Source organism: Jaculus jaculus, chromosome 15 (assembly GCF_020740685.1).
Source record: "Jaculus jaculus isolate mJacJac1 chromosome 15, mJacJac1.mat.Y.cur, whole genome shotgun sequence".
In the NCBI taxonomy this organism is placed as follows: Eukaryota; Metazoa; Chordata; class Mammalia; order Rodentia; family Dipodidae; genus Jaculus; species Jaculus jaculus.
Window position 1 is genome coordinate 56,928,217 of NC_059116.1, and position 13,968 is coordinate 56,942,184.

General features: G+C 42.7%; 1 protein-coding gene and 1 pseudogene across 1 annotated transcript in view; one reads left to right on the forward strand and one right to left on the reverse strand.

The window, feature by feature from the left end:
* The first annotated feature begins 3,111 nt into the window (after window positions 1–3,111).
* The window catches only part of Dnajc1 (DnaJ heat shock protein family (Hsp40) member C1), a 258,114-nt gene continuing 247,257 nt past the window's right edge, over window positions 3,112–13,968 (forward strand). Inside the window, exons 1-3 of the mRNA XM_045134760.1 lie at window positions 3,112–3,207; window positions 3,496–3,837; window positions 3,930–4,131. Coding sequence (XP_044990695.1) covers window positions 3,112–3,207; window positions 3,496–3,837; window positions 3,930–4,131 — 640 coding nt within the window. The remainder of the gene's footprint in view (window positions 3,208–3,495; window positions 3,838–3,929; window positions 4,132–13,968) is intronic.
* LOC123455093 lies at window positions 12,622–13,580 on the reverse strand (annotated as a pseudogene).

The window sequence follows — 13,968 nt, forward strand, 5'->3', positions numbered from 1 at the left end:
AAGAAAAAAACAACAACCTGTAATCCTAGTGATTGGGAGGTGGAGACAGGAAATCGCCAGGCAAGCTGGTTAGCTAGAATAGCAATGTCTGGGTTCAAGTAGGAAACCTTATCTCAATAAAACTGTCTCAATAAATAAGATGAAGGTCAATCAAGGAAGACACCCAATATTAATCTTTGGTGTCCATATGCACATGTACATATGTGCATGTACACGTGTATGCTCATATACATGTGAACATGCATGCACACTTTCACTAATCACAAACACAGGTACAAGAAAAGGCCTTCAGCTATTTGTTGCCATTATCTTCTCATTGCTGGGGTAAAGCATTCAACCAAAAGCAGCTGATGGAAAGAAAATTTTTATTTTGGCTTATAGTCTCAAGGGAAAGCTCCATAATGGCAGAGGAAAACATGGCATGAGCAAAGGCTAGATATCACCTCCTTGCCACAGCAGATGGAAAACAGTAGCAGGAGCATTCTGGCTAGGAGGAGCTGGCTATAACACCCCTAACCCGCCCCCAACAATGCACCTTCTGTAGTAATACACTTCCTAAACTGCCATCAGCTGGAGACCAAGTATTCAAAACACATGAGTTTATAGGGGACATCTGATTCAAGCCACAACACTGTTTTTTATTTTTTAATTTTAATTTTTCAAGGTAGGGTTTCACTCTAGCCCAGGCTGACCTGGAATTTACCATATAGTCTCAGGCTGGCTTTGAACATACAGCAATCCTTCTACCTTAGCCTCCTGAATGTTGGGATTAAAGGCATGCACCACCATGCCTGGCCACCACACTGTTTTTAAATATAGTAAGGGAAATATGGTAGGGAGGTATTGACAGCATTGAGTTTAGCTATCATGTTCTTTATACTGTGCTTGATGCTAGGGATACAGAGAAAAGGTGAGTGTTTATATCATCACTAATTTCATATATTGAAATCCTAGTTTCCAATGTCATCATATTTGGAGGTGGGGTGTTTGTGTAGATTAGATTAGTTTATGAGGGTCGAAGACCCCTTGATGGGATTAGGGTTTCTGAGAGAGACACAGGATTATTTTTCTGTACCTATCACTGTTTCTTGGCCATGTGAAGATATAATAAGACAAGCCATCTACAAAACAGAAGGCCCTCGCCATGGTCTAATCATGCTGACCTAGAACATCCCAACTCCAGAAATGCTTGTTGTTTAAGCCAGTCTTATATTAACTGTAGAAGACTTATATATGCTGCTGCTCTGATATCTTTACAAGACAAATCTCATATAGATTAAAATGTAATTAACTTAAGCATCATCTATTATCATTATTATTATTATTATTTTGATTTTTCGAGGTAGGATCTTGCTGTAGCTCAGGCTGACCTGGAATTCACTAAGTAGTCTCAGGGTGGCCTAGAACTCATGGCAATCCTCTGGCTACCGAGTGCAGGAATTAAAGGTGTGTGTCACCATGCCCAACTTCATCTATTATTTTTAAGCAACATATGTTTACAATCATTGTGACTAATTAAAAAATAAATACTTATTTTAGAGAAAGAGGGAGAGAGAGACTATGAATGAGCATGCTAGAGCCTCCTGCCACTTGCAAACAAACTACAGATGCATGCAACACTGTGCATTTGCCTTTATGTGGGTACTAGGGAATCAGAAGCAAGCACTTTTAACCACTAAGAAATCTCTCCAGCCCTAAAACTCCATAATAATTCCTAATATTTGCTTCACATGTAGTGTTTTTCTTTTATCAAACACAAAACATTTTTCCTATGAGAGCAAAGGTAAGTTTACTGTTACCCTATTGAGCTTGATTTACTGGCCAGATCTAAGAAAAACAAGAAGCTAAGCTTTCAATATTGATCTGCTTCTCCGAATTATAGATTTTTTTCTCTTTGACTTCTTCAATAAGAACAGGGACTGAGGCAGTAGATAAAACCACTTGCAGTGCAAGCATAAGTACCTGAGTTCAGATCCCAGAACCTACATAAAGTTGGATGCTGTAGAAGGCAGACACACGAGAATCAACCAGATGCGAGTGGGCTAACTAGCTTGGTGAACTCAGCAGTGAACAAAAAGACCTTGCATTAAACAAGGTGGAAGGCATGACAGACTCTAGAAATTTTCTTCTGACCCCTACATGCAGTCGGTAGCAGGTGTGTACCCCCCCCACATGAACACAGCTGCACACGCACAAAAACACATCACACATCATACACACATACACTAAAACAAGTTTCTTTCTTTCTTTTTTTTTTTTTTTTAAGTAGGCACAAGGGAGAAATGTGACAAGGCTAAAACAAAAGTAAAGTTCATGCAGAGCACTACAGTAGTGGTGAAAAAAATTAAGAAGAACAGAAGCAATATAAAATTACTTAAGATATTATTATGGAAGACGCTATTATGGAAGAAAGGAGGCATGTCAAAATATTATGGAAGAAAGGAGGCATGTCAAAATAGAACCCTAATTGGGGATGGGCTAAGATGGATAAACTACCTTTCACCTAGCACTAAGAATGAGTCACCACTACGAATTCTACAATAGTGGTTACTTTATAGTATATGCTTGTAAATCTTTTTATTTTATTTTATTTTATTTCATAAAAGGTTATATTTTTATCCCTTTGGCCCTTCTTGTTTCCCTGGGGGCCCTCCTCAGTGGGGTTATTGAGTGGGGTTATTGTTATTCACTGTGGGGTAATTAAGCCCTCAGTTACTGTGGGTGGGAGCTGTGCCTCAGGATATTCCTACACACCCTGTGGCTCTTACAATCTTTCTGCCTCCTCTTCCACAGTGCTCCTGGAACCATGGCAGGCCTGTTGGCAGTCTGATTTAGTGTTAAGTTCTTTGTAGGCACTGGATATCTGCTTTGATAGGTTTATTTATTTGAGAGCAACAGACAGAGAAAGAGGCAGATAGAGAAAGAGAGAATGGGCGCACCAGGACCTGCAGCCACTGTAAACGAACTCCAGACGCATGCGCCCCCTTGTGAATCTGGCTAACCTGGGCCCTGGGGAATTGAGCCTTGAACCTGGGTCCTTAGGCTTCAAAGGCAAGTGCTTAAGGGCTAAGCTATCTCTCCAGCCTTTTTGATGGGTTTTGATTGATCATCATGTCTGTCACCATTGCTCTGGAGCTGGGTATCAAGCTAGCAGTGAGCAGTATTCCTGACACAGCTTCCTCTGCAATTTCTCTTGGGCCCCAGCAGGTATGGTTGAAGGGCATGCTTGCAAACCTTAATTCATAATTCGAAGTATACTTTTGTCTTGTTCAAATTCCTTTTGTTTCCCTCACGCTCTCTCCAAAACGTTTTGGACTAGGCACTAGATTTGTCCCTTTTAGGCACTGGTCCAATCTCTCCTATCATTGTTCATGGAAAAATACAACCTACAGAAACAGAAGACCCATTCAATAAATCAGCTTTTGGACTTCAGCATCTAACCAGAGGGCAAGCTGGGAGCTATTGCGAGGGAAATGTAAACGTGTGATGCTCTAGATCCGTAAAGTGCCCATCGTCTTAACCAGTGTGGTACATAAAACTCCCCTAAGGCTCCCCAAACCTGTGATACCTGGCCTCTCCACTTCCGGTCCCGCCCCCTCCCCAGTTGCTAGGAGACATGATGTCACCGGAAGCGAGGCCTGGGATAGGCTGAGGCAAAGGGACGCCTCTAGCCCTCTGCAGTGTCGGTGCCTGCCTCGGGCTCCAGCTGTTTGTGGGCCTGGGCCTAGGGTCCCCGCGGGCGGCGGCGGCGGCGGCCCGGCCTCCGCGCGGCTCCCACGGCCGGCGAGCCCTCGCTGGGCGGGCCGCGGCTGGCTGCTTCCGGGCCCCGAGTCGCCGGCGCGTCTGACTGACAGGCGCGGTTCCGGCCGCCGCCACGTCTCCGGGTTTGGGCGGGCGGCACTGCTGGCCGGTGACCTTTCCGAGCCTAGCGCCATGCCGGCTCCCCGCTCGCCGCCGGCGCCGCTGCCTGCGCTCGGGCGGCCCGGGTCGCGGGCGTCGCGGTGGCCGCAGCTGCTGCTGCTGCTGGCGGCCGTGGGGCCGGCGCGCGGCTGGGAGAGCGGGGACCTGGAGCTCTTCGACCTGGTGGAGGAGGTGCAGGGCAACTTCTACGAGTTCCTCGGGGTGCCGCCGGTAAGCGCCGCGGCGGGCCGGGCTCCCAGCCGCCGCAGGCCCGGCCCGGCCGCCCTCGCCCCTCGCCCCTCGCTCCAGCTTCCCAAGTTCTGGCCCCTGGGTTGGGCTGGCGGCGCCCTGCGCGCGGGGTGGTGACTCCTCCTCTCTGGTTTGTGGAGACGATCCTGCCTCCCAGACTGCGCCTGAGGAAGAAGATAGGTGTGGGCAAACCATTTTCATACCAACCTGCGCCCCCAGAATGTGACAAGTAGCTATGTCTCACCCCATTTTTCAACTTCCCATTTCAACATATTTTTACTTCATCTGCCTTTTCCCTTCCTTTCTATGAATTTAGGATTGCATGTTACCTAGTGTCTCTTTGCAGTTTTCCTTGCACTGTGCTTTCTAATCTCTAAGCTTCTTAGATAGTTTAGAAGGCTGGAGGAATTTGACGCGTCTTCTAGGTCCTGGAAGCAAAAGGAGTGTTTACCACTATAAGCTTGAGGTACTTGGGGAGTTTTGAAGAGAAGGCCTAACGGCAGCTCAAAATAGTCTTTATTTTTCCCCTTCCTTTCGTTCCTTTTGTTTGTTTGAGTCATTAATTTGTAAAATCTTCTTGTTGCCTTTTATTTTTCATTGACAGCAGTTGAATGAGTGTGTTTAATTCATTCTACCTGAAGCCTGGTACCTGGCTTTATGTGGGTACTAGGGAATCGAACCTGGGTTGGCAGGCTCTTGCAAGCAAGTGCCTTTAACTGCTAAACCATTTCCCTAGCCCTCCACCTTATTTTTCAGACAGGGTCTCTCACTAAACCTGCAGTTCACCAAGTTGGTTAGACTAGCTGGCCCCAAAACCCCAGAGACCTTCTGTTCCTCTTGTCTCTCCCTCCCCGTCAATGGGATTACTGTGCACACTGATGTTCTCACTTTTTTGTTATGGTTGTGTATTAATGTTTTCTTTTATTGCTTTTCTTTTTAAAAATATGTTAATAATTTTTACACACCCCTTATTTTTAAGTCGTCCCTCTTCTGTTTTGATGTGGTTTTTTTTTTTTCTTTTTTGCCCTCTTCCCGTCATCCATGATCTCATATTGATGGGCCCAGTCTTATGCAGGTAACAACAGCTTCTATGAGGGCATGAATGATGCAGCTGCCATTTTGTGTCTGGAAGACAGCATTCATTCTAAAGCACTCCTCCCCATCCTTTGGTTTTTACATTTTCTGCATTCTCTTCCATAATGGTCCTTGAGCCTTGAAGAGTGTGATTGAGAGGTCTTATTTAGTGCTAAGCACTGAATTGTCACTTATTCTCAGTACCTTGAGTTTTGAGTCACCTGAGTAGTCACTACCATCTGCAAAAAAAAAAAAAAAAAGCTTCTGTAACCAAAAGTGAGAGCAGCACTAATATATGAGCAGAAACATAAGTAGTTAGAGGGAAGTTTGATAGATAGAACATATCCCTTTCACCAAATCACAGTAGTAGCTTCCCCCCCCAAAACCTGTAACCTTCCCAGCCATAGGATTTGAGTAGGTTTTCAGTACCAGGCATCAATTCTGTCTGGTGCAGCAGGCCTCAACTCCAATCAGAAAGCAATTGATTAACCTCGTAACAAGCATGTTGTTATGGGAAACTTAGTCACACAGAGATGGCACCGAGATAGAGTGGAGAATCAGAAAATTTATTCATGTTGACATGGACTCAGGGGAATAACTTCCAAAGCCTGAGTACTGAGCTCTGATGGCTCAGAGTTTTTTACAGACACTATGGCAGGTACTCTGATACCATCTTAGGTTCTTTATGCTATTGGTGGGTTACAAGTTTTTAAGGTTATATAATTTTGGGGCACAAAAAGAAAATTCCTTAGCAATAAGTCAGTGATAAAGTAAAATGTAGGGCTGGAGAGATGACTTAATGATTAAGGTGCTTGCCTGCAAAGCCTAAGGACCCAGGTTCAATTTGTCAGTACCCACATGAGCCAGATGCACAAGGTGGCACGAGCATCTGGAGTTTGTAGTGGCTAGAGGCTCTGTTGCACCTGATCTCTCTCCTCCTCTCTCTGTCAAATAAATAAATAAATAAAATTTTTTAAAAAGAAAGTACAAATGTAAAACAAAAGCTGTTTGTGTCTATGGCTGCACTAATCAGATAACATACAAGCATAGTTGCATAGATAAGGAGGAGACCCAGGGTCATGCTGTCTCCCTGGTAAAGGCTTGTACAATATGTACAATAGAAACTGTATTTTAGAGTATCATCTGGGTATGGTTTCTTTGTTCAATTTCTTCTACCTCATTCTCCCCCTTCTGATATCTTTTGTAAATACTACCAAGAGACATCATTCTGGTATCATCATAGATGTTAACCCTCTGATACCCCTGGAGGAGTATTTGGACTTTCTGTATTGAGAATATAAGGGTAAAACAGAAGGACCACGAAGAGCATCAGGAGGGAGCCAGCAAATGGAAAAATGGAAGAAACCAGGATCCTTACCACGTGTCTTTCTCTGACTTACAGACCTTAATAGGGAACAAGCTGTTATAAGAAACAGGCAGTTTTTCTAGTCAGGCATAGAAAACACACCGAGGAACATGGTTAGAGCTTTTTTTTTTTTCTTCCAGTTCTAGTAGGACTTGTGGGCATTGTGACCATTTTCCCAGGTAACCTCACGTAGAATTCCTTAGGCTTCTGCTGTGCGTGGACCAGTCAGCTTTCAGGATTGCGACTGAAGCAGGGCTGTAGACTCCACAAGCTTCTGCCCTGCAGAAGTCAGCTTCCGGAGTGACTAGAGCAAGGCCATAGTCTTCTCAGTAGGGGCTGGTGTCCTCTGGAGCTTGACCTTGAGGGGATCCTCTAGGTCCCTGGTGACCTGTCAGCTATCACAGTCGGCTAAGGATTCTCCCCTCTTGATTTTGGTGTGATGAATCTATACTTTATCTTTGGGCTAATGAGTATAGGCCCAATTCCCTAGGTAAGCATAACCAGTGAAGATAGTTTCTGTATTTTTTTTCCTTTCTTTTTGGTTTTTCAGGGTAGGGTCTTGCTCTAGCCCAGGCTGACCTAGAATTCACTATGTAGGTAGTCTCAGGGTAGCCTTGAACTCACGGCCATCCTCCTACCTCTGCCTTCCAAGTGCTGGTATTAAAAGCGTGTGCCACCACATCTGGCTGGATTTTTTATTTCAAGGCAAACAGTGGCTGACTTATCAAGGCCAGGCAGAGGAAGACAAAGGTATGAGTTTAGTATTGTAAGCCAGCATCAGACAAGGGAACCTATTAGTCTAAATCTTTGTTTATATTGTAATATTTTGTGGTTATATTCTCTTATTGGGTGTTTAAGACCATGTGGATTGCCAAAATTAATTATGTATTTTCAGAGGTCAGTAATGGCTCTGTAGGAGAGACTCTTAGGGACCTGCGAGGAGCTCTATGACTCTCAACATTGTGTCATCTGCTTGGATAAGTAAAGGCCATGCTGACCATGTGGCTTCCTTTTGAAGCATTTGTTGTGACTCTCTCCTTTTGCAGATACACTGACTTGGAGTCTGTCTCTAGGTTTCCACGTCCTCCTTGATGAAGAATATAAGCAACTTACCAGAGACTGGAAGCTAGAAGTGTCCTGTAGTCCCCTGTGGTCTTTTGACCTGGGAGCAGGAACCAAAGTATTGGTTGTGTTTTTAACTTTGATTGACTTGGCTCCTACATATGGTCATTAGTTACTCAGAGAGACTGAACACATCTGATTAGCAAAACAGATCTACTTTAAAAAGTACAGAATATATCTGGTTAACAAAACAGATCTGGTTAGAGAATGACACAAAAGTTTAAAATCATTTTGATTACCATTTAAGTTTAGTTTTCAGGTCATAGTGTAAGCCATATCTAGAACACAGAAATCAGACAAATTTTATCTGTTAAGTATCTATCAGTTACAAGTACAGGCACAACATATTAGCAGCCCTGGAAACAATATTTTACCAACAACTTTAAGTCAGTGGATTTGATATAATCTAGAAAGTATATGTCAGGAAAAGGCACACACATATATTTGGTGGATGTAAATTTTCATTTCATTTGGGCAGTTATCAAGAGGAATTCTTTATAAGAGACTTTTTTTTTTTCATTCTTGCTAGAGGTTGCTCGGGTCCTATCCAACACTTAGACAGTTGTTCCACATCTTTAGCTATTAGGTAAATGCAAGTTAAAACAGAGATTTCATCTTACTTCAGTCAGAATGGTAATCATCAAAAAATCAAATGACAGGCTGGAGAGATAGCTTAGTGATTAAGGTGCATGCCTGTGAAACCTAAGGACCCACATTCAGTTCTCCAGGTCCCGTGGTAAGCCTGGTGCACGTGGTGGCACATGCATCTGGAGTTTGTTTGCAGTGGCTAGAGGCCCTGGTGTGCCCATTTTCTCTTTGTCTTTTCTCTCTCCCTCTCTCTGTCTCTAATAAATAAATAAATAAAAAATTTAAAAGTCTTTAAAAAAATCAAATGACAACAAATGCTGGTGGTGGGGGGTCCAGTATATGGGGAAAGAGGAACCCTCATCCACTGCTGGTGGAAGTACAAACTTCTACAGCCACTATGATAGTCAGTATGGAGACTCCCCAAAAAGTTGAAAATAGATTTATCATTAGATCCAGCTATAGCACTTTTAGGCATATACCTTTGTTTTTTTTTTGGACTTAAACAAATTTTATTCCAATTACTCAAAAACAGAAAACATTAACAGATTTTTATCAAACCCATTGTCATGTAACTCAAGAGAGCAAGTAAAATCCAGTCTAACCATGTTAGTGAAACTTTGTTAAGCAAAAAGAGCATTAAGAACTAAAAATCCTCAAGCTTATCAAGAATGTAGTTCAAGTCTTTGCATTTGTTTGTGTGAGAAAACAATGCCTTAATATAAAAGAAAACAAGTCTGAGTGCTTTACTTCCAATGCAACCTGCCTAGCCTTCACTGACTGCTGTCGCTCACAGTACAGCGCTTCATCTCCACGGCACTGGTGCTAAGTCAATGATAGGCTCACCCAGAGTAAGCCCTTTAGATCCCACCTCTGGCGTTCACTACTTGTTATGCATCCCTCACAAGTTTGCGCCGCATTAGGCTGAGTCTTCGCACTGTAACTGAGCTTGGGAAATTCAGGCACGACTATATGTACAACTCTATTGTATTGCGCAGGCCACAACAGATAGCAAGTGATTATATATCCAAACATAAGGTGAATATTAATTATTAGACAAAAACATCCAACTTCGTCCCCAACCACAAATGAAACAAGATTCCACCATCTAAAGGCTGTGTTTACTGTGGTGCAGTCCTAAGAACTCATACACTGAAAGTGTGTTAAATACAGAATCCATAACACATTTCTGGTAGCATCAGATATGAAGTACAAGGCACAAGGCTAAGTGTCCTGTGCTCATGAGTCGTCTGTGTGCCACACATGTAACAGAAAGACCAATTTTAAAGCTTTTCAGACAGTTCAATTGTTTTCCTTAAATTACATTCGTCAGAATTTCTTAATTACACATTTTTAAAAAAAATTTTATTTATTTATTTGAGAGCGACAGACACAGAGAGAAAGACAGATAGAGGGAGAGAGAGAATGGGCGCGCCAGGGCTTCCAGCCTCTGCAAACGAACTCCAGACGCGTGTGCTCCCTTGTGCATCTGGCTAACGTGGGACCTGGGGAACCGAGCCTCGAACCGGGGTCCTTAGGCTTCACAGGCAAGCACTTAACCGCTAAGCCATCTCTCCAGCCCTTAATTACACATTTTGACATTGCAAGTTGGTTACAAGTTCTGAATGTTTGTCAAACTTGTTTATAAACAAAAAATCATTTCTGATAATATATTTGCAGTTTTGTCAAGAGCTGTTAAGAGTGGCAACAGTTTGAGTTAAAAACAATAAAAAATTTTAGTAATTAACTTAAAATGCCATTTATTTGAGAAAGCAAAAACTAAAGCATTTTTCTTTAGTTCTAATAGTTCATAAAAGTGCTTTACAACTTAATTTCTATCACCTGCAAGGAGTGTGAAGATAAAAACAAGCCCCACATCACTGAGAGCCCAATGAAATGTACTCCCGAAACAGTCATAATTCCTGGCTAATTTACCCTGTGCTTGGTACCAAGACATGCTTGTGGATGTTCAAGGTCACACATATGTGAACACACCATCAGGAAGCGAGGTGCTCTTTCATGTGTGAAACTGAATTCCCTTCAAATCTTGATTCAACATGCAAAGTACACTAGTCAAACTGGCGTACCTGGGGCTCTTGCTGCTGCAAACTAGTATCAGACATATAAGTCCCTTTTTGCATCTGGCTGGGGAATTTGAATCAAGGCTAGTAGGCTTTGCAAGCACGCACCTTTAAGGTGAGTCATTGCAGCAGCCCACTGGTGTCAAATTGCTTTCTGAAATCCTCATATCTGTAACTTGATCACTGCACTGCTTGCTGTACCTAGAAAACTTTCAAGCTGTTTCCTACAAAAGCTACTCAGCTCCATTACTGCTGTTAATGCTTAATATGCTCTTTAATCCATTTTTCAGATGGAAGATGTTCACTTTATTTAACCAGCCATATTGTATTTAGAGGTGAATAGCTGTTTTGGATTTTCTGCCCAGAAACTGCTAGTAAACTGCTAGTTGAGGCCCTGATTTCATTTTGGTTGGTATGCATACATATTTGCATGCAGTTACCCAGAAAGATGAAAAGCAACCATTAGTAAGAAACCTACCTTTAAAACAGGGGAGGGGAGTGGAGGATGGGGTATATACACTCTTGTGGTACTCACCTAGAATGTACAAGGCCCTGGATTCACTCCCTAGCACCGCAAAACAAACAACAACAAAACCTACCACTTTCTGAACAATCAGAACACCTAATATTTACAGGCTGCTTTTTAAAAGATTCATGTTATTTCATTATTCAGTGGTGCATGAGTCACGTTACGTTTACTTGAAAAAATGCTCTAATATTATCTGATTCCTCAGACGCTTTTGTCAGTTAAGGTTATAAGGGATGGGTATGCTGCCTGGCTAGTACCAATCTCTGGAATTCAAAATGTTACTTAGATCAGATGCTCTTATCTTCTTTATTTTTATTTATTCATTTTCATAAGCAGAGAGACAGAGATAGAAGGGGTGCTCCAGGGCTCAAGCCACTGCAAACACATTCCACTTTGTGCACCTGGCTTCATGTGGGTATTGCAGAATAGAACCTGGGTCTTAGACTTTGCAGGCAAGCGCCTTAACCGCTAAGTTATCTCTCCAGTCCTATCTTCTTCTGATCGTACAATGGCAAATTGGGTTTTCCAAAATGTCAAAATCCTAAAGAAGTCTCTTTCCAAGAGTACATAAGACAACTAACACTGTGGAGTAAAATCTATGCTGAGCCTTCTCTCTCCCCTCCATGGTATTTAGAAACCTGGAAAAAAAGAAAACTTGGGGTTATGTCAATAATTCCCAAAATAAAACTTTATGGAAGTATTTAAACCAATTTGTCTACATACATGTTGTGTGTGTGTGCCAAGGACCTCTTTCTACTGCAAGCACCAGATACTAGAGCCACTTTCTGAATCTGGCTTAGGAATTGAACCTGGGTTGGCAGGCTTTGCAAACAAGCACCTTTAACCAGTGAGACATCTTCCCAGACCAGGAAGTGTTTGCTTTTTTAACAGTGTATTTCAAGAGAACAGGGTGCTTGAATATGACAAATTACTACTCGAGGGGGAAAATAATATCCAATGATATTCTTCTCAAGTTGGTACCATTAATTCAAAGAAGCCAAGCTAAACAGGATATGATCTATTCTATATGTAATTAACAAGATGAAGCATGTAACAGAATGTTAAGTCCTCCCATCTTTTGGCAATGAATTCAGTAAAATCAACACAAGGATATTTTGGAAAGTCTTAAAGTCACATTCAGAATTAAACAGAAATCTTTCAAAGCTAAAAAAGCAAAATGAAAACTTTTATTAGCTGCTTGATTCTACTAAGTCTAAACAGAAATAATTCGGATGATTAACCCAACAAGGTGCTTCTTTTCAAAACTAGCAGCGGTAATTTGTTGTGCAATGCCTATCTCTAACAAGCTGGTTTTCCTCTGTTCTGCTCCTTCGTCCTACGGGTGGTCAGTTTAACAGACTGCCTTCTGCAGCTGCCTCTGGAAGCAAAGAAACCACGGTAAGTAAGAGGAACGAAGTGTGCCTGAAGGGTCCTGGGGCCCAAGAACACGTGTTGGGGCTGCGCAGGGCCAGGATGCTTCCATACAGAGGCCAAAAGACTGTTTCCAGGAGGAAAAAGGATCACATCCTGGCTGTTCGGTTGCCCTGAGACTCACAGCTAGCTACCAGGCAGCAGCCTAAAGCTCTTGGGTAGTGGTCAAAACAAACCTTTCGATTACCTTCTGAAAACTTTCATTCTGCTTTCGTTGATGCTTTGTCCATAATTTACTGACTTAATGACACCAATGTATTTAGGCCAATTAGGACCAAAGCCAAATTGCATTCTTGGGTCTAATTAGCTGATAAATCACATTTTGCTAGTGACTTTGTCATGTAACCTTTAATAAAAACTCATAAGTTGCATTGATTATTCCCCAAGAGATTAGAGACCGATGATAATTCAGATGAGCACCTCTGAAAAGATTCACCAGCTTCCTATCCCGCTTTAGCCAAATGGTTTTGAAAACCTTGGAGAAGGACTGAAATTCCCCACCAATCTGAGACTGTATTCGAGCCTTTACAACATTAACTGGAAAAAAACAAGAATCCCAACATGGCACCCAGAAGACCTCCACAGATGAAGTCATTGACCAGATGAGCACTATGCGTCGTTGCAGTAGGCAGATGCTCTTTATAGGTCCTCGAAGGCCAAAGAAAAGGGCATTGCTAAATCCATTTCGGAAAAGAATAGGCACCAAGCCTCGATAATATTCCCTAATCCCATGACATTTCAGTGCCCGGAAAGCCTGATAAGTGTTTGTGAACTTGTCATGATGCTTATGATCTTGAAGCAGTGTCTGAACTCTTTCCAATGGAGTAAAAACGGCTTCTGTTGTCCCTGCAAGTATTGCTGCCACGCCACAGGTTACAAACTCAGGAGCACTGACATGCTTCCAGAGAAGGCAAGATAAATCCTCATAGAGACCAAACATAAGGGCCAGGGTAGTGGTTTTCTGCATCAATGGGGGGAGGATTCCACGATACAGGTTTTGAAATCCATCCCTTCTCAACTGCAGGACTGCATCCCGGGTTTTGAGCTCATATAGCTGCTGCTGAAAGAGGATCTTCTGAATGGGATATGTGATCGCTACATTGTTGAAAGCTGCGCAGCAGCCACACAAGTAATGCTTCATTTCTCCAACGTTTGTAATATGAGGAGACAGATCTTGTTTTGAAGATGTTAGGATCCATGATCTCTTCTCATGAGCTTCTGAATCCATCATGTTGCTTAAGACCTTTCTTCTTCAGGAAGGACTCTTTTAGCCTCATAGGCTGGCTCAATTCAGTGAGCTAATCATGGAAAGCACTCAGGAGTAGTCTGGAGTGCAGAAGGTCCCCAACAAGGCTGGACTATGTTATTGTTCTTTGCTGAAGTACTTAGATGTATAGATGCTCCTCAGGTTGCATCCTGTGCCACCAGCTAAGCCTGGTGTTAAGGATGACAGCTTTTTGGTAACGCTCCCAATTTTTTCCATTGTTATTGGCTTGTCAGGTTTGCTCTTCTATAATCAATTTTAATAACTGGGTTTCCCATGCAAACTGAGTTTCCAAGTTCAGATCTGCAGTTCCCAGACAAAGCAGGAAACTAATCTCAGCACACCCTTGGTGGCGGGCGCCCGCCCC